Here is a 24,461-nt window from a genome sequence, read left to right on the forward strand (position 1 = left end):
AGAGAGGAGAGGAAGATTGAACTTTAGTTGTGAAAAAAGAGTAAAAAGAGGAATGAAACAGAATTATCTCATGCTCTAATGTACTTTAGCTAAGTCAATTTGCTCAAAGCAAGAATGCCCTAAAGGACTTTAGCTAAGTTAAAGTTGATCAATTTGCTCAAAGCACGAACGCAGTTCAATCGTTACAGTAGCATGCCCTTATGGACAATGCCAATAAATGTCAGACGTCAAAATATTATGTTGTCAGATATGATATTTTGTTTCTCAGAATTAAGATATCAAAACGTATAGTTTGACAATTACAATGTTTGTCCATAGTCTGTGCAAACTATGGATTAAGCCAGCAGCCAAAAGGGCTGAAGGCTGGGAGGTTGAATATTGCCTGTGGCAGCATTGGGGAGTGGAGGTCTCACCAGTCAACTGAATGTTTTAAGTGCCATGTAATCTTGAACACCTCTATCCTGCTTTAGTATGATTCATTCAATCTTTAGCACAGGAATGCAAACTAAGATGTGATGCTTTCAGTGCAAAGGTTTTCATTTACCAGAAAGCAAAAACGCAGATTCTCTAGTTGCTAGGGCATCCTCTCCACCTACCGACACACAGTACAAGGTCAGGCAGCCTTCATTACAGCCCCCTTACATACCAGCTTACATACTAGCTGACAGATAGCAACCTGTGGGCATCTAATAAAGTTCCAAAGAGACCAGTTAATGCATTAACCTCAGTGCCATGACTTGTCCTCTAAAGAGAAAATGCTCTTATGCTCAAAAGTGGTCTAACCACATCAGTATGGACTCAAAGCTACATTTTCAATGGGGATCTCCTTCCTATGAGATTAATTAGGGAAGGAGATCAGGTCTTGTGTGATCACTTCAATTTTGTCCTAAGGAAGATATGCTCAATGATACGGACAATTGTTCAAGGCATTCAAAGTATAATGCATGCAACTGCAGTTTTTCCAGCCAAACAGAATTATACTCCAAGCCAGGGGATAAGGCTTGTCAGCTGTCACTGAGAAAGTAGGTAATTCCAGAGTCAGCCTATTCATCACAGCAGTACTGCTTCTGTGGTTAGCTACTATGTGCAAATTACCTTGAATGACTTTTAACACTTTCCATTTTCCAGCTTGTTCTTGAAAGGACTTTTAACTTTTCGCATTCTGTCTGTTCCAAAACTGTGGGCTATAAAAAATTGGCAGTCTTCAACCATTCCTGATCAATGTAGTGAATGGTTCACCATCAACCCATGCTTACAAAGACTGCAATATAATCCGGTGTGCTTGCCTGCAATCGACATAGATTTTACAAAACATTATTAGACAAAATCCAGTGAGTATTATGCATGCAAGTATGTGCGCACATGTGCATGCATTTGTGTGTGGGAGACATGCTTGATGATAAAGACTTTGTCTTCTCTTTTTCAAATACAATACAGAGATGGATCTTCAAATGTATTATAGACATATTAGGAGAGAGATTACAAAGCTCATCTCATCTGTTTGCATAATTGCACATTATTTTAAATAAACGTATCATGGGATTCCTCTCTGTCCTGTTCATCAACTTATGGCAACCAAGTGCTTCCAGTTTCTTCTTCCTCTGTAGATACAAGCTCATGGAAATCAGTTGCGCCAGATAAATTAGCCTAGAAGGTGGTGGCAAGGGAACTCTTTCACTTCTACAAGATTACTGTCAAACAAAGAGTGTTTTGGTGGAGATGATTGCTGGGTGCACTCCCTGTGGGACATGATATGAAAAAAGGGGTATTACATCAGCTTCTTCTAAAAAAGGTGTTCTAACAGTAAGAGACTAATTTGTCACTTGTTGTCATTATGTCCAGCTATGAAGTCCTTGCTGAGCACATTGTCAGATTTCTTAGAAATCCAATCTGCCAAGCAGAAATTTTGGACTTTCAACTTCACTTTCTTCTCAGTTGGCAGATTTATTACTCTTCATTGCTTGGATTAGATTTTGGGCCCTTTAGTGTATCTCCAGTACACAAAATTATTTGACTTTTCATTAGGCCAATTTTCCTTCCCAAGTATACACCAGACATTCTTTCTTACCATCTCTTGAAGATTCCCTATCTGGGAATTTTCTTCAAAATCAGCTCGAACTGTTTCCTTTTGTTCAGTCTGCCATACTTCTATCATGTCATCATCACGACTGGTCTAGGCATCCACACAGCTGTCCTGCTCCAAATTGCAGCTGCTCTGGCCTCCTTGCTTCCAGGCACTCCAGACCACTCCTACAGCCACCACAAAAATTCTTCTTCTTCCATTTTTGCAGCTTCACACCCCTTCCTTCGAGTGCTGACTCTGGCTGCTCTGTTTCAGATCCACATGAGTGACAAGACACTCCATTTTGTTGTTCATGGCATCATCCAACTCCACCTTTGCATCACATCGCCTGGACCTGAGACCCTAAGGCATGTGTGCTCTTCACAGTCTTTCACATCAAGACTTTGCCTCTGCTCCAACTGCTTTTGCAGTGGCCCCTACTCTACCGCATTGTACCTCCCTTGTGCCTTTTGTACCTATTCACTCACTCATTCCTATCATCATTGTACTTTTCACTTCTCTAAGGATTCATTTGTCATTCAAGGGGTTCACACTTAAGTGTATTTGATTAGCCCAATTTTTCTCACATGGTATTAGAGGTATCATGAGCATTTGGGCTGAATAGTGAATGCAAGCTAACATTTGATGTTTCAACTTCTCCCAATCATGGAGAGCAGTACATTCCTCACCATCATCAAAGGGATCATCCTATTAAAGTGATTTTCACCATTTCATTTTCATCGTCCATCCAGGCTCTGCAGGAGTTGTATCAACCCCTTTGAGTGCTACTACACATTTTTTTCCATCCTCTTTGCCCCAATCCTTGTAAAATTACACAACCAAGCAAACAAAATCTGAGCAAAGAATAGAGAGTACATAGCAAATGAACTAAGATTTCCTTAATTGAAGACAAAGTGATAAAATGATGGCTCTATCCACCCATGCAGTTCCATGACAAAGCTTAGACAGCAATCTAGACAAATTCTAGGTGAAGAGTTTAAAGCTTGTAGGATGATCTCTGACTGCATGAAGGAATGTGTTCTGTTAGCCTACCATTTTGTCTGTCAGTCATCTCCTGGTTATGAGCTCCATGATCTCTTGGTTGTTGGTCAGTCATCTTCTGCATGAAGGAATGTGTTATGTTAGCCTGCCATGTTGTCAGTTAGTTATCTCCTAGTTGTGAGCTCCATTAGAGTCTGATGGAGACATTGGAGCTTTGACTGTTCTAGAGCATTCAGTCTGTCTACATTTCTTTTTCAGTGAGTGTCAGGTTCACACTGTGCAGTAGGGAGTTTCCAGCTTTTTCGTTGGCAGCCAGCCTGGAAGTCAGCAACAACATTTTTTCATGTTCAAGAACATTTTTTCATGTTCAAGAAGCTGGTTGGCCAACTACATTCTTTTTCTCCCCAGCCCGTATTTGTGTCCCTCTTCTGTTGCACACTCTCACATGGTATCATCGCCTAGTGAGGACACAGAGGTTCCAAATAGAGGAGACCACCTTGTTGCTGAAAACACAAATTTTTAAACTACTGTTTACTGCAAAAAAATGTAGATTTTCTGCATTGCTCAGGTGCTTTCAACCAAGGTGGGACATCTACAGCTGTTCTTGTGCAGGTGTAAGTTGATTATTCTCTCTGTTCAGGCCCTTCTACAGCAAAACGTAGCAGATTTAGTGTGTTTGCAGTTCTAAAGAGATGGAGTACCACTAGTTCAATGGTTTTGATGGCTTAGATGAGGAGTCTATCCATACTCCTTCAGATAGGTGACATAGTCAGCACAAAGATTGGAGGTTAGAGCCCCATTCTAAATGGGCACCATCTTTGACAAGTCTTGAAGATTAAAGTAGTCTTCACCTCCCCCCTCTCTCCATTTCTCCCATAAGGCCCGTCCTTCTGGTCCTAGAATGTTTATGATGGCACTTTCTATTCAAGTGCCCATTCTCCCTTCCCTCCCAAAAGAAGATCAATTGGATGGATCTAATTACTCCCTTTGGTCTTGCAAACTGGAGTGTATCCTTGACACTTTCAATCTTTGTACTACCTCCATTCCTCATCCTATGGAGGATCCTGCAGTTGGCTTGACTATGGATTGTGTTGCCCATTGGAATCGGCTCAATCCTTTCTCTTTATGAGCCTGCAAGATTCTATCCTTATTTTTGTATGCAAGTTGCGGATGGCAGCAGAAGTGTGGACAAAGCTTTCTTCTCTCTACCATCAGAAGACTTTTGCCCACCATATCACATTGGAGAAGAAGCTTTGAATGCTCTTAGTTGAAGATTCTCCTTCTATGAAGGATCACATCAATAAAACGAAGAATATGGGGGATGAGCTTGCATCCCTTGGTCGGAGGATATCTTCGGATGATATGGCAATGGTTCTTACCCAGCTGCCATCTCCTAAGTAAGATGTTTATGAAACTCTTCTTTAGGAGGAGCTCGCCCCACTTGTCTTGGAGCATGACAAGCGTCTCAAAGAGATAGGAGCCATTGGATTCGGCTCTACCAAAGCTTTTATCAGAAGTGCAAGAAGGGGAAATAAGAAGGGGAATAAGAAGGCAAACAACAACAACAAGAGACAAGATGACAAGAAGGATGAGAAGAAGTCAAAGCTCAAGTACCCATACTGTGGGAAGGGCACTCATCCGGAGGAGAAATGCTAGCAGGATTGCCCTCATTTGAGGAAGGTTCAAAGGATTTGAGAAGCCATGGCTGGTTGACAGTGGGGCCTCTTCACATACGACCTACCGACAAGATTGGCTTTGGGATTCCATTCTAGAGGGAGTTCAGTCACCATTGGTGAAAGCTCTTTTATACCCATCCGTAGAGTGGGGACTATTCCCCTTTTACCAAATAGATAGGCTTCATTGGCCAAACTCCTTTATGTACTAGATTTAGGTTTTAACCTTCTTTCTATCCATGGTTTGACATAGTTAGATATGTGCATGGTCTTCACCTAGAATATTGACTTGTTGCTTGTCGTAGGGCCACTACTCTACTTGAGTTGGTGCATACTAACTTGTGTAAACCTGTCGGCGCGGTCTCCATTGGGAAGGCCAAATATTTAATGCTTGTTGCTGATTACTTTAGTAGGTATGTGTGTGGCCTTATCTTCTAGAGTAAAAAAGTGAGACATACTCCTACTTTTGTGATTGGATGGTGTTTGTGGAAATGCAAACTTCTTTCAAAGTGAGTGTAAGAGCAAATCATGGAGGAGAGTTTTGCTCCAAAGTTTTTAACAAGTTTCACAAAGAGGAGAGATTTGGATGGAGTATTCTCATCCAAATACACCATCTGAGAATAGTGTGGTGAAGCGTGCCAATAGGAACATGCTTGAGATGGCCCATTCAATATTGGAGCATCAAGGAATTTCTCATTTCCTTTGGGGTGAGGCGGTTGCTATAGCAGTCCATATCCGTAATAGGTCTTTGATTTTGGCTTTACAGGACATTTTCACATCTTTGGGTGCGATGCCTATGTCCATGTGGTCAAGAATAAAGGAGGCAAGCTCGATCCAAAGTCAAAGGCATTTATCTTCGTTGGTTATAGGATGACCACAAAGGGCTACAAGCTCTATGACTTGACGAAATGAAAGATTGAGGTGAACAAGAATATGGTATTTGGTGAGGTTGCAGCTTCAAATGATCCAATTGACGGTTCTTCTACTACAGGTGGTTCTTTGTCATTGATTGACCCCCTCCCCCCTGCCATCAGCCCCGACCCTTCCTTCTAGATTACCGATTGGCACCCCTCCTTTGTCTTTGACTCCTCCCCCTCCACCAGCAACAAATGAGCAAACAATTTTAACTTACCAATAGGAGCTAGAATGCTCCTTCTCATGTACAATGACAGCTGTTGGGCCCCAACCATGGTGCCCCTTGCAGATTTCTTTAATTTGCTGAAGGGATTGGCTTTGACTATGTACAACTGATCTGTTCTGATGATCAGCTGCATACCCTAATTCCGCATAGCCATGAATCAGCAGAATATTCCAGCCCTAAAAGAAGTGGAAAATTCTCCAATATCTGACAAATGCATTCCTTTAGGCCCTGCTTGCATTTCCTTAACATTCCCAAGCTTTTCATGCAACTGAACTGTGAAATTCACAATTTGTTTGCAACAAACTTGTCCAAAAGCGTTCTTGGTAAAGAGTCAACTAAGAAGAGAGAGTCAATCCTTGTAATATGAAAATGACAGCATACAAGAGCTGATCCCTGTGCATCCTATTCATGGTTTTTCCTCACAAGCTTCATCTATCTGTAATAATGCTGTCCAGCCCTTACAGGACTGTTGCCCTAAATTTCTCCATGGCTGAAAATGAAGAAATTCAGTACCCAAACTTGCCATTTTTTGCTGCAGCCAACTTGTGAGTGCTGAAAAGAGAGAGATGAAGGTACATAATAGCTACTCTATCATTCCAAATGCTTCTTAAAGATGGAGCTTGGAAAATACCACAACTAATTTATTGGGCCTTCTTGGCTTAAGTAAGCTGCTCACAAGACCACGCTTTGGTTGAACTTAATTTATACGGTCCAAACTTTCAATTAATGAAAGTTTCACATAGCATACTGGGGAAAACTCATCCCAAAGCCTAAATCAACCCCTACAAATCCTGGAGTGGAGCTTCCCTTGACCTGCTCTCGTCTTGTGCTTTTATACCTACTAGCAATGCAATGTTCTCACATGCGAGGAGCTAAGGATACCTGAACTCAGAAACAATATTTCAATTTAAGTTTATTATTCAATTTAGTTGACAATATTAAAGTTAATTCCCATTCTAGTTACATATACCCCTCTTGAAATATGGCATCATCCTTGATTGCATTGCATTGAAGTAGGATCCAAAAAGGCATACAGAAAATAAGGTGTATTTGACAAAATGACCTGAGAAACAAGTACAACTGCTACTCTATCATAAGCATGTTGCATACTAGAAGCCAAATATATGTGATAAAATGACCCAAGCAACAAGTACATCTGCTGCTCTTCCATAAGCATGTGTCAACATATATTTCAAACTGATGTTTTCCATAAACATGTCCCAACATAATCTTCAATCTACAATTGTCCGTAAATGTGTCCCAACATGTAAGTGAAACCGCAGTTTCAATATGATACTCAATACTTAGGTAAGCAATCATACACAACTGTAAAAACTAGTTTCTAAACCACCAATCATAGAAGTTGCAAAGCTGATGTACTGACCACAAAAAGTACATGAGATGACACATAAAGTGCATTGAAGTGACTGCTAGATGCCTGAGCTTGTCTGTAGTGAGATAGCGTAGGCATTAGGTTATTCTCCAGGTGTGCCCTTGCTGAAACTGAATGAGCCACAACTGAAATCTGCTCTAACTAGAATGCCTCGAGATAACCTTACAAAATCTGGGGTGAGTCTGCAAAATCACTCACTTCCATCCATTTTGCATCCATCGGTTAACAGTTCTAAAATTTCATCATATAGCAACATGACACTTATACCTTTCACATTATTTTCCTTGTGTGCCAAAACCTGTTCTGGAACAAAATCTCCTGGACTTCCTCAACCTATGGCTGAACTCATCACTAACATCCTCTAGCACATCCCCCACGGAAAGGTCTAAGAAAACTCACAAGAAATGCATTGTGAATCCTCCAATGATCTGGTAGCTTAAGCCTATAAGACACCTTGTTGATCTTCTTTTAAACTTGAAAAAACCCATAATACTGCATATTGAGCTCAGGGAACAAGCTCTCTTTGCTTTTCCTTTTATTAAGCATGACCTTTCGAAGTGCAGAAGCACCCTGTCATGCAATGCAAACTCTAGTGCTCTGCAGTGACAATTAGCTGCTACTTCTACTTTACTTGTGCCTTTTGGAGAGAAAACCTGATTTTCTTATTGTAAGCTTCATCCATATTCTCTACAAACCTGTCAACTTCAAAGATTTTATCTTTGGTATGCAAAATGGGTGGGGCTTTCTAGCCCCCTTTCACTATTTTAAATGGTGCCTTGTCATTGGAACTATGCATAATGATACAATAAGCATACTCAACCAATGAGGGATATTCTTCCATCTATTTGTAGATGAAATGAAGATGAGAAGTTTAAAGTCATTCCCATGTTCTCAAAGATATACCATGATATTTAAAGATGTTCAACATGAACAATCTTGCCATATGATCCACCTTAGTTCTCTTCTTGACTCGAATGAAATGGGCTTCTTTGCTGAATCTACAAATAATGGTCCCTATACCATCATTCCATGCGGCCATCCTAGAAAATCAAATATAAATTCCATGGCAATGCTTTCCTATGGTTCAATCACAATAGGCAATGGCTGTAGCAGCCAGTGCCTTCTAACTAACATACTTGACCTTCTAACATACTAAGCATGTCCTTACAAATGCAACCACATCACATCTCAAAGCTGGCCAACAAAAGAAACTCTCAAATTGATTTTACTAAAGCATCGATACCTTGATGCCCTACATAGGGTGGTGCATGAATTTTAATCATTACCTTTGGCATAAGCTGCTTTGTGACACAAAGACAACCATGTTTACGAACATATTTATCATGGCAATGATCATCAATGAGCTAATAAAAAAGCCTTGCAAAGTCCTCATCACAGGTATACTATGCCCATGGTTGTGACCTTTGATGGTGTCCAACTAGTGCCATTCGATACTAGTATGGTTTTAATCAAACTAACAGCTCTTGGATGTATGTCCGATTCTACATCAAATGAATAACTTTTAGGCCTATAATTAATGTTGGGACTTAAAACAATACACTTCAAATGTTTAGAGTCTTTACACTAAGAGTTTACATATGGAGAGCTCAAGGATAGAGAGGATGGAGAGCTTGATAGCTTGAAGATGAGAGGGTGGAGAGGATAGAGCTTGAGCATAGAGAGGATAGAGAGGGGAGACTTGAGGGAGTAGGGGGTTACAGAGCTTGATGAAAGAGAGTTTGAGAGTAGAGAGCTGGAAAGCTGGAGCTTGAAACTTGAAATTGAAACGAGAAAGGAGAAGAGAGGGAGAGAATCTATAGAGAGAGAGAGAGAGAGAGAGAGAGAGAGAGAGAGAGAGAGATCTTGGGAGTGTGTGTAAGTATATTTTACAGGAGAAGAGGCCTAAACAACACCTACAACAACCCCAAAAGTAACCACTAATGGTCACAAAGAGGCACTTCAAAACGATCAAACAGGTTGGATCGGGTGCCATCATACATCGATGAGTTGTACTTGACAAGACCGATCAGACTAGACTATCCATCCAAGAGATGTAGACAACTATGACAGTGTCTTCATCCCATCTAAAGCTTGATGATATGCAATAGACATGGCTGAAACCTGTGGTTCTGGCTGAGACTTGTATTTCCCTTTGTAATGCATATAGTACAACATTTTTTTCCCTTCCACATGCACTATCTGAAAATGTAACATAGACAAAACATTTACCCATCTCATGTGCTTCTCAAACAGCTTAGTCTGAGTGAGAAAGCTGACAGAACTGGATGCAGCAATGGAAGCATAAACAAATGCTGTAATAAAGTATTGAACACAAGGACAAGAGAGAAGAAACACAGAAGAACGTTGCAAGGATGAGAACTCAGAAGAATGCTCGGGACATGGAATCCATATACCAAACACAAGAATGATGTGTACAATAGTAAGTCACTGGCTTGTAGGCATTGACACCAACTCCCTCTCACCACAGAACCTATAGGTGATGATGTGACTAAATGAGGAGGGAGCTTGGTATAAATAGGAGAAAAAAATGCCAAAATAGGATCATGTTGGCTAACATAAAATGCCCAAAATAAGCATCACAATGACCATAGAAAAATGTGTAAATAACCTAGTCATGTCTAGCTTATACATGAGTTGTCCAAACTGCTAGCACCCTCTCTTAGATCATGGGTGATATGATACAATACAATGATACAATGATAATGACTCATCATAGTCACTATAATAAAGAATTTGATACAATACAATGATACAATGATAATGACTCATCATAGACACTACAATAAAGAATCAGTAGACAAGAACCCTGGATACCCAAGCAATGGGTGATCAAGCCACCACCAAGGTGCCTCGGAGAGAACCTATGTCAATGTTGATTGTACCAGCTCTTGAAAAATAGAGAGAAGTCATATAAGATCTCTCTCTATATCAACAATGTCTTATAGTAGTATACAAGACCATATTGTCAAAAATGCCTCTAAACATAGGTGTTCATGGATTCCCCAGACTGTCAAAGTCATGTGAGCTCGGACTAGGAGCTAATCACAATCTCTATTAAGTAACAAACCATCATGAACCTAGGTATCAATCCTAGCTCCAGGATTTGAACCTCCCAAACTTTAGTCAATGCATTAGGAAAGTCCCTCTCTAGAACCTATGCAATTGTATATCTGTATAGATGATGCGTAGTTGCCCCATCTCACCACCCTCTCACACCCTCTCTGGCACTAGAGAGTCATGAGGAATGACCACATCACCTATATTGGAAAGCAGGAGGGGCTGTCAAGCCCTTCCCACAATTTGAAGAAGATGATCCTGTCCGCACCTTGGTCTTGGCCCAAAGGATCTGAGTAGCCAAGTCGGAGGACGCAAATGACTAGGTAGAAGAGTTTGTATCCTACTTCTTCTCTTTCTTCTTCCTCCAAGCCGCTAACTCTTTGCAATCTTTGAATATCCCTTCTTACCACAGTGATAACAAGGTGATAACACTGGGCCTTTAACTTCTTCTTCCTATCATCCCTCTCTGAAACTGTAAAAGCCTCCCTAGAGCTACTAGTCTATGATGGAAACCTCCCCTGTAAATGCAATGATGTCTCATGCTCAAGAAGCATCAAGGATATTGAGGACATTTGTAGAAAATTGATGGGTGTTGATAACGTTTGAGCCCTCAAAGCATTGGTCACTCCATCAAACTGCGGAGGGAGCTTGTAGAGCACAATCCCCACAATATGAGCTTTTGGAAGGGCACGCTGCATGTGTCAAAGTTGGTCCTGTACTTATGCGACATGAAGTAAGAAAGATTGAATCATATCCTTCTGCTCAAACTTCATCCACTGGAGCTGTCCATAAAGAGTGATAGCATGTATAGGCGAAGGAGCCTTGTACAATATCTAAAGTTTCACCCAAATCTCTAGAGTAGTCGTGCAAGAGGTGACCACCGGAAGGAATTCTTTGGAGATACAATGAAGAAAAGCAAAATAAGCAAGGGTATCATTGTTATCCCATGTGAGCAGGGCTTCTTCATAGTTTTCCTCGTCGAATTCAGCTAGAAGAGGAGTAGGACATGTAGGACACTCAAAAACTCCGGACACCATGTACCATAACTGCTTATGCACAAACCGTGCTTTTATAACAACACTTCATGTGATATAATCAGGGGCATGTAACTTGTCATCAGTGGAACAACAGAGACGAGCCCTCTAGAGAGGATAGGAAGAGAGTATAGCCAAACCAAGAGCACAGATTGCACAAAAATAGAGTTCATAAGCAGTTGATACAAGTCGATCATAGAAATTGAGATCGACTACAAAAGATGAAATACAACCAACAAACATTATCAAATAGCAGAAGATGCTATCACCCAGCCTTAAGAAGCATCAAATGCTATAAATGCAGCAGCTGTCCATGAAAACACAGATTACTCAGCAAGAAAATATTTTTAAATTTGGGAAATGCAGACAACTGAGACCAAAACCACAGCCTCTAGAGGGTGGGGAACATGACGATGACAGGAGATAGTAGTTGCCAGATCAGCAGAGGGTCGATGAAGACCTGAAATCAGCAGAAAAATACAGCAGGAGCATAGATCCTAAAATCAGATACCATGTAAGAAGTGGATGTAGCAATGGAAACATAAATAGATGCTGTAATAAACTGCTGAACACAAAGACAAGAGCGGCAAAACACAAAAGAACACTGCAAGAATGAGAACTCAGAAAGAATGCTCAAGAAATGGAATCCATATACCAAACATGAGAATGATGCATACAACAATGTATGTGCCCCACATGTCCATGAGCTAGCAGGTTGCACATTTTTGTCAAGGTCTAAATCCATCTCTCAATGGAAAATTAGAAGCAATGAGGCCCACAAAACTGGAAGATGCCTTGATGAGGAAAAAACCACTGGTGGCTACTCTTTCAAGGCAATATAATAGGTTTCACAAGTTTTCTTATGGCAAAAGAGCTAGAGAAGACTACCAACATAGAGTTTTATTAAGGCCATATAAATCTTGTTAGTACTTCCCAGAACCATGGCAATAATAACAATAAAAATCAGAATAGTGGGGCATGTTGCTATGATTGCAACCAATCAAGCCAATTTTATGCTCAATGCCCCAATAAGGGAACAAACACCTATGGTAACGCTCCTCAAAATCCTCCTAGAGAAGGAAACTTCAATAATCGAGGACATAAACATGTTATAAGGTGTGGACTTAGATAATTCGAGATATTGTGATCCTTTCCAGATTACCAAAAAGATAAATAGCGTATCCTATGAGCTAGATTTATGTTCAGAAAATCAGAGTTCACCTTGTGTTCCATGTTAGTCATTTTAAAGAACAATTGGGACAAGGTGAGCTGATTGTTTTGATTGAGGAAGTCTCGTGGCTCAAAAATACCACTCGAATCCAAATTGGTTCTTGATCTTAGAACCAAATGATCCCATCAAACTATTTATCCTGAGTATTTGGTCAAGTGGAAAATCCACAAAAAGACAGAGGCTACTTGGGAGTGGGTAGTTCATTGAAGAGCCATTTTTCTCACTTCATTCCTAAGGATATTGCTAAGGACAACAATCATTCATAAGGGGAAAAATGTTACGTCCCTTGACATCATACTCACCTCCTAGCTATAGAGTCCAATTGGCTCACTCCCAAGCCTAGAAGCTAGCAACACTTTGAGTTGTGACCACATTGCAAGGGTTAGCATCCCATACCATTAGCCCATACCATCTCGGTGTAGTTAGCCAACAGGCTAAGAGTCCAAGAGTTTTGATCACACAATGAATGTACACAATAGGGCCTTGAGTCCTATAAATAGGACTTGACTATCCTAACCCCAAAGTGTCCTTAGTGTATTCACACTATGTCACTTCATGACCCCTATGACCAATTAGGGAGAGGAGTATGGGGTCCTTACCTAGGATATCATAAGCACGTAGGTGTATCCATGCCAATCATTAGGTCTAGCAATCTATATAGCCAGTTGACTCTCATGAAGCCTCTTCTATGTTCCTTTGCTCTCTTGTCTCAAGAACATAGAACACATCTCTATCTTCAATCTAGCCAGGTATTCCTACTTTTTTTCCAAGACTAAGCATCTAAAGTGTGTCTCAGCATGTCTATGTGTGCATATACCACATCTACCACCCCTTAGAAGCATGCTCGTATCTTTACAATCATCACCATACCAACCATTCTGTGGATCAGAGTATCGTAGCAATGTAGTATAATGGCTTATGGTGGTAAACGAAAATCGTAGGCAGTTTTGCTATTCAAAATGCAATGGTGGTGGTGTTCTGAAGGACATGATGACGCAGCATTGCAACCGGCACTCCTTAACGTCTCGTTATTGGGTTATGAGTGAGGCTTGCTCTTGATCACTACTCGTTGTCGTGCCGCTACGCACACACCGTGTAAAAAAATCTAGAGTGTGGCTTTCTTATTGATTTAGAGAGCCAATGCCATTTTAGACATTAGTGTTAGTGTCCATGGTTCAAAAATATTAGATTTTTGAAAAAGTTTTAGTCAAATTTTGATATTTTAGATATTATCTCTTGTAGAAATCCATAAAACTGTAAACAGCTTCTAGATTATGATAACAAGTAAAAGAAAGCATGTAGCTTTTAGCTAATTTGAGAGGATTTTATGTAAAAAGAGAGATTGGCGAAATCGCGCAATGCGCGATCGCTATTTTTAGGCAATGAACACCACTCCAAAGTGGGAGATGAAGAAGGAGTGATCTGGCTGAATTCTGGTCAGATATCTTGGTATTTTACCCCCCTTTCGCTTTCGGAGCCAATGGAAGCATCAGATTAGCGATTTGAGCAGCATAGATGAATATATTATTTTATACACGTTTTTGTCTACAGTAGTTTTATCTTCTCATAATGCAGGAATAAACTAACACACTTCATCTCTGTTAGTATTCTTATACATTTTCTATTTCTTTCTATGAGTATTCTTCTATGTCTTCTATTTCTTCGAACCCCTTCTCTTCCGTGGGCTGATTTGGGACTGATATCTTTAGCCATATTCAGAGAATTAGCTACAGTAGTATTCTTTTAATTCATTTATTACTCTACAGAAGACATCTTGTCAAAATATGCAAGTATTATGCGCCCCTGTGGCAAGGTAATGCTTGTAGATCATTCATAGATGCTTTGAGTTGAATTAAGAGGAGCTTTTTCTCTTATTTCTTGGATGTGGTAACTTATCCTTATCAGGAACTCAATTTGAAGTTCTCTTGAAGCAAATCTCTTTGCCCTACAAGCCTTGCAATTAACTCATAAGCTTTTGTCCCTAACAATCTACATTGAATGTAATCATTGCAAAGTTGATTCATGCTATGGCGTCATGTATGAATGATGGGATGCAAAGTTGTTTATGATACATGACAACATATTGTACTTGATTTTATAATTTGTGATTGCTCTTACAGTCAAGAAAACAAGCTTGATTTAAGTTAGAACTTATGAGATAATACTCTTGTGATCTTTGCTAAGAACATGTAGTTAGAAGCTCTATTAATATCTTCAAGAACTTGGCTTGAAACCTTCAACCATTCTCTTATCTCTATCATCTCCGGAGTCTAAGCTCTTGAACCCCCATACATTTTTCTCTCTCAAACCCCTATGATTGACCGTGAAGTACCTCTTGAACCTTTAAACATTCACTGTAATCTACTTATCTCTTGAAGATATATCTCCATCTATCTTGTTCAGTTTTCTTGTCAAACCCCTGTGGTGACCTTCAACCCTCCGCGCTATGACATTGGTGAACCCGACGTGAAGGTCGGTGTAAGATAACTCCAAGATGGAGGATTCTTCAGGAGATACTCTATAACAATTGGTGCGCATACTGCAGCAGACTCAGCAACAACAAATCCAAATGTTACAACAATAGCAACAAAGGCAAGACGAAAAGAAGATTGATTCCACAGCTATTAAGGCCCTATGAGGAAGTTGGGCGGGAATTAAAACAATTTAATGGAAATTGGATACTTGCTTTTGGATATCATTTTGAAGCTTCCCAACCTTTGTTATTATGATCACATACATTAGATCTAGTGTATAGAGGTATAGACATTTTTCATTTAGTGTTTGGAGCTCATTTATGCTTCTACTGTTACTCATGTGCTCATGTATTGTTGCTTGGATGCTTAAGCTTATGATATGCTTTGGCACTTCGATTTGAGCTATGTTTAATGTAATTGGTGTTTATTTAGTTTCTAGCCATTCTTAATAGACTATCATAGTGGCTAGAATCAAATGGTTTTACATGTTGTAATAATAAGGGAGCAAGTATTGTGGATTACTTGATCGGTTCTCAAATCTTGATTTTGAATTTCAAGAGTTTTGAGATCTCAAGTAGAGTGATTGGCTTAGCAGTAGACCATTCTATTTTGACCATTGGGGCATGTGGTTATATATAGGGGTGTACAATCATATGTACCTAGGTTTCATGCTATGAATTTTTGGAGGTAGTTCATTACTCATTGATGGTGCTAGACCCACATTCTTCACCAGCTGCCCCATTGCCTACATATTAAACAGTTGCTCTTTGTCTATTAGTTGCCATTATATGCCGCCTCCTTCCGAGGCAGTCGCCATATTTTGTTTCTTATGCGGCCGTTTTGCATCTTCAGTTGCCATTTTCCTATTATTAAACATTGCCATCCTGGCCTTCAATCAAGCCGCCATGTTGCTATATTGATAAGAGATTTAGCTGAATTATCAACATCATTGTTTGCAATCCGATGCCATACAAAAGGAAAAAAGCTTCCCACTTTTGGTTTCCTTCTCCGCATTCTTGAACAGTATCTCACTATTCTCTAGGCCTAATAAGTGTGCTTCTTTCTCTACATACATGTTCTATTTGGTCATGAAACTGGCATGACTATTGTTCTAACAACTTTAGAACTCTTGGGATCCTGTTGAAGATCACTTGTCATTTTGTCTCCTGCTCTAAGAGCTACTTTAAAGACATGCAATGCTCGCTTTCATGAAAAGGGTCCTCTTGTTTTGACTTCTCAATCACCCTCTCCCTTGAAGCTTCAGACAGTAGCACTACTACTAAGAGGACCCATACTAGTATAGATTTGTATCCTTTCTGTATGCCTTTGATAAATAGCTGAGATCATGTGAAGAATTTGTCTTTGAATTGCCTATCCTTAGAAGAACTGGATGGGGCCTCACTTCTTTTTCAAAAGTGACCCAGTATAATAGGAATACCAGATATCCCTGTCAAGATTCAACCTGAAGCTTTGCAGTAATCATCTTAATGTCCTTCATAACACCTCTCAATACTTTTTGATAAATTTCCTCCTGCTATCAATTTCATACAAAGTGACCTAGCAGAAATATGCTATGAAAATGAACTTCGTGCCCAATCATTCATGATTTGTGCAATGTAGGATCCATGATATGCGACCAATGAATCAATGCTCACTCAAAAATTATGTATGTACTGAAGAAGTTGTGCCTAGCCTATCTACAAGTGCTCGTGCGTCATGCATAATGCAAACAAAATTCCTAGAATATTTAAATCCTTAACCTCATCTCTGAACTCTCAGCAAGAAAATATGTCATACTCCGCTCCACTCATCCAAAATCTCACAATCTCTCTGGAAATGATGGTCCTCAAGATGTTAACCAAATAAAAACAACCCATCTCACAATTGGCAGCGTCCTTCATGACCCTCTAACTCACCCATCCACCTTACACACTCAACCAAAGGTTCCTAACTTGGTGATGAATATCCTAATTATCGTGCGTGCAAGAAATGTGCATGCTTAATGAATGTGCTCTCTCATGTGCATGTGCATCTAAGATTTACTACATATAGCTGCAGCAGGCCATGAAAGTATTCAAACAATTCACAAGACAATCCCCAAGTACAGTGCAATAAACAAGTGCAACGTGAATTTATATTCAAATATAACAATTCAGGAGACAACCCCAGAGTGCAGTGCAACAAACAAGTACCACAAGTTTTTCTAAAAATTTATATTCAAATTCAATAGAAATAAGTTAAGAACATCTTATAGGCTAGAAACTATTAGGGGAACTATGAAAACCTAGAACTCAAGAGAAATCATAAGGAACTTTATGGTTAACCCCATAGAAAAGAAGACTAGTGAATTCAAGACGAATTTACCAAGAACAAAACCCTGAAGAAACTAGCCAAGGATATAGTTCTAATCTATAGCTTTGATAGAAGATTTTAAGACCGGAAATATCTCTAAGTTGAAGAAACGGACTTAAGGCTAAGAAACTTGGTTACAAGATCTGGGAAGTTAGAGACCCCAAAATCTAGATACCCTTAGTTAAATTTCAAGATAAAATTTGAGGAGCCCTATACCTCCTCCAAGGATAGGTGCTAAATCCCCATACCAAGAGGGGATGTTTTTACCGCCGCGGAAGCATGGACCAGCTCCAATGGCGAGAGGTCTCCTAGCAAGAATCGTATTAAGTAGGCGGTGGTTAGGGTGCCAGGGGGGCTCTAGCTAGTAAATCCTTTTCGCACCTAGAAACTATTTGGTCTTTTGAAAGTGGGATTTGGAAAGGTAGCCTAAATAACATTTAGGGTAGACTCCACCTTTAAGTAAGACAATAAGATTTGATCATGTGGTCAAATAATAAAGGTATTGGGAACTCCCAAAGTGCATGGGAATTTTCAAATTCCCTAATATAGTGTTCTACACAAAGAAAGATCGTGATGGTAGCCTTATTATCTTAGCACTTTATATAGATGACGTGTTGATTGCTAGGACAACTCATGATGAGCTGGATGCTTTGAAAACTCAGTTCAAGAAGAGCTTTGAGATTAAGGATATGGAGCAAGCTTCACATATTCTTGGGATGTGCATCATGCGTATTCACTCTTAGGGGCTCCTTTACTTGTCATCGAAGGAGTACATACAAAAGATCCTTGAGTGCTTCCATATGAAAGATGTTAAGCCGATTGGATGTCCTTTATCTTCCCATGTGCAAGTCAATCAAGCAAATTTTCCCCAATCAAATGAGCATAAGGTTGAGATAGCCAAGATCCCTTATGCATCCATAGTGGGAAATTTGATGTATGCCATGATAGCCACTCGTCCAAACATAGCATTTGCAGTGGGAGTTGTGGTATGTTATATGGCTATACCTAGGCAGAAGCATTAGGGCAACGTAAAGGGTATCATGAGGTACATGCAAGGCACTACTACAAATATGAGCATTTGCTATGGTAATTAGGATACTACAATCCTAGGTTATAGTGATTTCGACTACATAGGACATGCATATAGTAGAAAGTCCACCTCTAGGTATGTCTTCACTTTTGTTGGAGGTGTTGTGTCTTGGATATCCGGGTTGTAAAAATACACGGCCTTATCTACTACTGAGGTAGAGTATGCTGCAGCAGCACCATACTGAGGCTTGCAAGGAGGCCCTATGGCTAGGCCGCCTTGAGGCTTGCAAGTTGGCCCTATGGGTGCGTTTCATATCCTATGAACTCTCTATATTGGGGTGAGCTGAATAGCCCCACCTTATCAAGTACAAGCTCTCAAAATATCTCATTATTTCTCTTATATAAAGCAAACTAACTATTTCTTCTACAAGCATTGAAGTCTCTTGCTAGTAGGACATCCTCGATTCTAATGAATCTCATGATGTCGTGATAAAGAAATGCATACAAGGACCTCTCTTTAGTGATGAATCTATAGTATGCTAGAGGAAAGTAACATACCATAATATAGATGTCACTAGGTCTTATCTATGGGCACGCTTATCCACATGTTTCTCACTTATGTATCTTTATGCACCACATAGACAACATCTTGAAACCCTTCTCTAAACAAAATAGCTACAATGTCTGACTCCCTCGTCCCTCCAAGCCCCCTAGGTTGAAGTTAGTATCTACTTTCCCATCTCTATCCATGTACATCAAGTAAGTTGTTCTTCACACGTTGGTGGGTTTATGTACATAGCAATGGCTGAGTTCATGTGTCCTCAAAATTTCATGCATCCAACCTCAAAGCTCCATTACAGTTCCAAACTATCATATGTAAGGTCTAATAGGCTAGGCACCATCATGCAGATTGGCACTCTGCAATGATCACTCACCTATGGCGATAAGCAGCATATTGTTCCTCTTTCCTTGCCTCAAGGATGCATGACGTGCGCTCTCTCCTATGTGCCATTTGGGTGGGAGTCATCTCCTCATCCAACAACATATTTTCTCCTTTGAGTGCTTTCCTATATGTCAAGAAGGCTTTATTCTTATCTATATTTGCAATTTTGGGACCAGTATCTTCCCTCAACTATCCCATTCTTTGCCAATACACCATGATGTTGAGCCACTAATATTAGGGTTTGCACTTAGACATAACTAAGGTACATTAATCCCTAATTTACCCTCCTTAAAACAGCCCCAAAAAGCAATTATTGCAAAATTACCCAAAATTAATTGATTTATTTTTTACAGCAGGATAAATGCCCCAAAATCTTCTATAAATAGGAATTTTGTGTTTGTGCATCCTATCCTTTATCATCATTCAGTTGACAACCACTTTCTCTCCTCATTCCCACTATTGTCTACACACCTTCTGGCAAAAACCTCAATTTGTGGAGACATCAGATTGCTGCCCCTTGCTGATTTCAAAGTTCCTACTGCTGGGTGATCTGATTGGAGCTGTTGCCTGCCAGTTTGGACACTTTTTGGAGCTTCTGCTCATCGTCTACAGCCGTTCTTCACCTGTTTCCGCTGCTGTGGCTGTGTTTTCTTCTTCCAGCTGCTACCCAGTCCTCTATTCAGCTCCAGCAGATGTTGCCTAGTCATCTAGCCCTATGTTTTGCAACCTAGTGCCATTTTCAGACTACTGCACCCTGCATTTTTGCAGCCAGCAGGCCACCTTGCTGCATCCCTGGGATCCATTCAAGCACAACACACAATCCGACACCCTCAATCACCTCTGTCATGATTCTAGAGACATGGAGATTTGAGCCACCATTGGTTGTATTATCATTCATTCATACATTCACTAGCATTCAACATTCTTCAGATTGTGTTCTTTGTGTTGTTATACACTAATGGGCACCTTTGTTTACCCCACTTTGTTGCCTAGTGACTTTGCATCCTCATGTGGGGTGCCTTTTTCAATCCCACCCCACAACCTTTCCCCGTATTTGGGGTTTACGCATCTTCCTTTCTACCTCTTCCTCAAGTGTATTATTTAACATTTTCACAAACCATACTCAAAGAGAAAAAGGAAGTTCTTTTTGGGGGGTGTTGGGGGTGGCTGGCTGGCTGGCTGTGGGTGAGGGTTGTCCCTTGAGAAATCTTTGGAAGAAGAAATTAGTTGATTGATAGTGGATGGTTTAAAGAAAAGTGGATAATTAGGTCTGAGTAAAGTTATGATTGAACCCATGCTATGAGCATGGGCCAAAGATGACATGGCAGGCATAAGATTGCACGTTTTTCTTTTGTTGCAAAATGATTTTAATTTGCCCAATGCTCAAACCTTGATTTTGTTAAACAATTGATTATTATTGCAAGAGCATATGAGGCTGGTCATTTTGCATACCTTGTTTTGATTCTACAATGAGCTTATGTCATTTTTTTCTGCCTTGGTGATTCTTTAATCATTGCCAACGCAACTTTTATTGCATGTTTTTTCCTTGGCACAATTTCTGCAACTATTGTATGTACCTAAAAGCGATCTCCTTACTCCCACCAAAGATCAAAGTATATCTGGAGTACGTGTACTGTGAGATATACAAATGTAATCCCTGGATGCCTTGACATGGACATGGGTGTAGCTCCTTAAAGACCCAGCCATAGCGATAAAGAACATGAGATAGGGAAATTCTTTTGAGAAAAATAGGAGGGTATCTCTATGGAGTTTATTTGTTGGATTACCTAGGATAGAAAGGGGACATGTACTCTGTTTGGGTAATGGTGGGTATGTTAACTATAGTAGCTCAGTTTATTCATCTGACGATAAAACCTAGATTGTTCATGTGAACCTATACCAATTATATCCGACAAACATTGTTTCATATGGAGTGGAACTAGAGGAGATTGGCATTCTCACTGTTCCTAAGGTTGCAAATGACCATTTTGTGTTGCCGTGACTCTAGTTCTCCAAAGGCTCGTTATGATCTGATGATAAAACCTAGATAATCCTCATCCTTGTCCAAAGGCTTGTTATGAGTGTAAAAAACCAGGTTGTTTTGCAAGGTACTATAAAATGGCACTCAAACAAGAACAAAGGCACCCAGGGGATGCAAGAACAAGCTGGAAAAGCAATGGTGACAATCACTAGTCAGTCTCTCTTCCTTCAAATCCTTCTATAACAATGGGTACATACAATACTTTTGAGAATGGTTTTACCATTGAAGAGGGAAAAGTAGCTATTTTTGCTCTACGCTATTACCCTCCAAGTTCTAGATAATGTTATTTTGGCTCTAATGATTGTTTAGTGCTTACAACTAAGCAATTACTAGTGCACATCAAATATCTAACAAGATAACTTTCACCTACTTACTCTGAGTGAAGCAGTTTCACATTTTTCTCTTCTGCTCTTAACCCTTGCCTCTGAAATGAGCTGGGGCTTGTAATATTTTGATTTTGTATTTGCGCTTCATGGGGGATTTCATCCCATTCAGGGTTCCCCACAACAATATAAAAGTATTACGAACTGAGTGTGCATGCATACATGCATGGGGTGGGTGGGTGTGGGCAGGGGTGAGAGAAGAAGGGAGGGGGGGGGGGGGGGGGGGGGGGGGGGTGCGCGGGTGGAAGGAGATGGGCATGGCATTTACCTTAAAAAGCTCAGTAAACCTGTTCGATCTCATCAGGTGCATAACAGCCATCAGACCAATCCTCTATTGCTTTCTGCCTTCCAGAACTTCTCTGCTCAGTAGTGGTTTGAAAACTTCTTTTTCTGGTGCCCAACGATCTAGTCTGAGATTCTCTATGGCCAGCAAGCTGCTCAGCCTTTCTGTTCAGAATTTCAGCCTTCAAATCTCCATCCATCTTGGCAAAGATAGATAGCTGATCCATCTTGTCCTCGGATCCTGGGTCAAGAATGATCACCATTTCAGGGGGGAAAAAGGAATGATGACCATTTGGGAATGGGACGTTCTACATCTGGATGCTCAAAAAAGGATACATTTAATTAAAACTTCCCGTTGAAGTTTAGATGACTGTTACATTTGTGCTTGCAGGTACATGATGACTCATTACCTATGTGAAAAATTGAAGTTTCAAACCAAAGTGAGCAGAGCTCGTATATGGACAAGCAAACCAGCTATGCAAAGTGGACACCCAGAATTTGCCTTCAGAAGTTTGTTGAGAAACTTTTGGGAAATAAACTTTTAGACTCTAAATTCTAGGGTGCAAATGAATCTCTTCAGATTACTATGTGCAAAAACCCAGGTCTCCTTCAGTGATCTACAGTTTGGTTCATACCTGGTTGGGTGTCTGATTCAGATCGCTGATTGTTCACCCTTTGCAGCTGCACTTTATATGTATGCTCAGAGCTAGGAAGCTTGATGGCTGGTGGAAGGATTACATTCGTTTGTGATCCCACTTCTTTGCCTTCTTCCATTTCACTTACATGATATGCGGATGTTGATCTATCCTTACCATGAACACAGCAAGTCTGAGGCCATGAGTTTTTAAGCACCAACCATGCATTACAAGGAGACATCAAAGGTTTGGAGGATGATTTTGATTCCCCTCTTTCCCAAGATTTAGGCTGCACAGCCATATATCGCTTAGTTATTGAGCTGAAGGTACAGTATGTGAGCAGATTTGTAAGTCTTTAAATCTTCTTATGATTATTAGGACTCCATAATTTTACGCATACTTATATGGAAAATTTATGGGCATACATACACCACGTACATACACTGGTCCTAATATAACTGCTGCAAGTGAAGATTAAGCATGACACAATTTGGGGCAGAACAATATCTGAAACCGACCCGTGAGCATGCAGTTGGTATCAGCTGTGACTCTGCAGAATTTGGCTCTTCTAGATTCTCATGAGGAGCCCTGCCGCACAAATCGAGAGCACAATACTCTCGATGGTACAAATTCCTGACAAATGTTGCCTCAATAAAGTTCAGGTAAGAGCTATGCTTGTCATCTGTCCAGCAAGTATCCGCAGTATCTAAGATGCTATCTGGGGAGGACCAATCATCCTGCCATGTAATGGACGGAGCACCATCAAAAGGGCTTCAGGACAAAGGAAAAACAAACACCATGATTACACCTGATATAAAAGGAAGGGGCTATGAGTTCACCGGAGGGGAACAACTGTCATCGAGCGTGTCGTCGGCGATGCAAGGGTGCGTGCGGGAGAGGACAGAGCAGACGGAGGAAGAGGCCGAGTCGGAATGTCCATGGGAGCTGGAGGAGAGCTCGTGGAGGGGGGAATCGGCCATGGAGGGAGCTAATTAGGGTGCAAGACTTCAAGATCTTATCATCGGGATCCTGGGTGGCATGTTGGAGACGAAGATCAGGCAGGCGGGAGAAAGCGCGGGTTTCAATGGTGGCAGGAATCAGACCCCTCTCTCTCTCTCTCTCTCTCTCTCTCTGTGTCTTCTCCCTCGCCCAGTCGGGTGCGCTTTGCCCGCCAGCGCCCAGTCGGGTGCGCTTTACCCGGCAGTTGTCCCACGTGTAAAATCCTTTGCTACCTGGCGTGCGCTTTCTCTGGAAAAGCTCATCCACGTCGGATGCACGTCGTTCTCGTGACGTGGACAACCTCAAAATATCCTAACCTTTTCGCAACGCACAAGGAAACGAATACAATCGAAGACAATTTCCACCCAAATCCTCTCTCCTTCAGTAAATTTTTTTTGGTAGCAATACAAAAATCTTTAACTCGAATTTTGGTTTGTTGTGAATACCTCTCTCTCTCTCTCTCTCTCTCTCTCTCTCTCTCAAATTGTAATCAAGTGGCTACCCTAATGGTAAGTACTAAGACGATTGCCACGCAGATAGTCTCTACTTGCATTTCAAAGTAAAAGTGACTATAAATTTAGTAAGAATGTAAGAAAGAAGGCATATCACACAGCACAAACTTGACTTATTAGACATCTAAAAGGTCTTGTAGGTCTCTGCCACATGACGTCACTCTAAGCCGCTTGTTTTTATTAACACATCGGTCCTG

At 40.6% G+C, this 24,461-nt stretch overlaps 1 protein-coding gene across 2 annotated transcripts; it reads right to left on the bottom strand.

Annotated features, from left to right (window-relative positions):
• LOC148025496 (uncharacterized) lies at positions 1 to 23,932 on the bottom strand. Of its 2 annotated transcripts, XM_087692661.1 has the most exons (5): positions 23,593 to 23,927; positions 23,272 to 23,490; positions 22,754 to 23,042; positions 22,105 to 22,359; positions 40 to 1,286 (listed from the first exon to the last, which is right to left on the bottom strand). In XM_087692661.1, the coding sequence occupies exons 1-4, from the start codon at positions 23,731 to 23,733 to the stop codon at positions 22,115 to 22,117; spliced, it is 894 nt and encodes a 297-aa protein (XP_087548787.1). In that variant the 5' UTR covers positions 23,734 to 23,927; the 3' UTR covers positions 40 to 1,286; positions 22,105 to 22,114. The 2 variants fall into 2 exon arrangements, with proteins under 2 accessions (XP_087548788.1, XP_087548787.1); XM_087692662.1 differs by lacking the exon at positions 22,105 to 22,359 and having other exon boundaries at positions 1 to 1,286; positions 23,593 to 23,932.
• Positions 23,933 to 24,461: the final 529 nt, after the last annotated feature.

The sequence above is a fragment of the Lygodium microphyllum genome, chromosome 14, assembly GCF_053477565.2.
Source record: "Lygodium microphyllum isolate KBCC chromosome 14, Lygodium_microphyllum_v1.1.10, whole genome shotgun sequence".
In the NCBI taxonomy this organism is placed as follows: domain Eukaryota; kingdom Viridiplantae; phylum Streptophyta; class Polypodiopsida; order Schizaeales; family Lygodiaceae; genus Lygodium; species Lygodium microphyllum.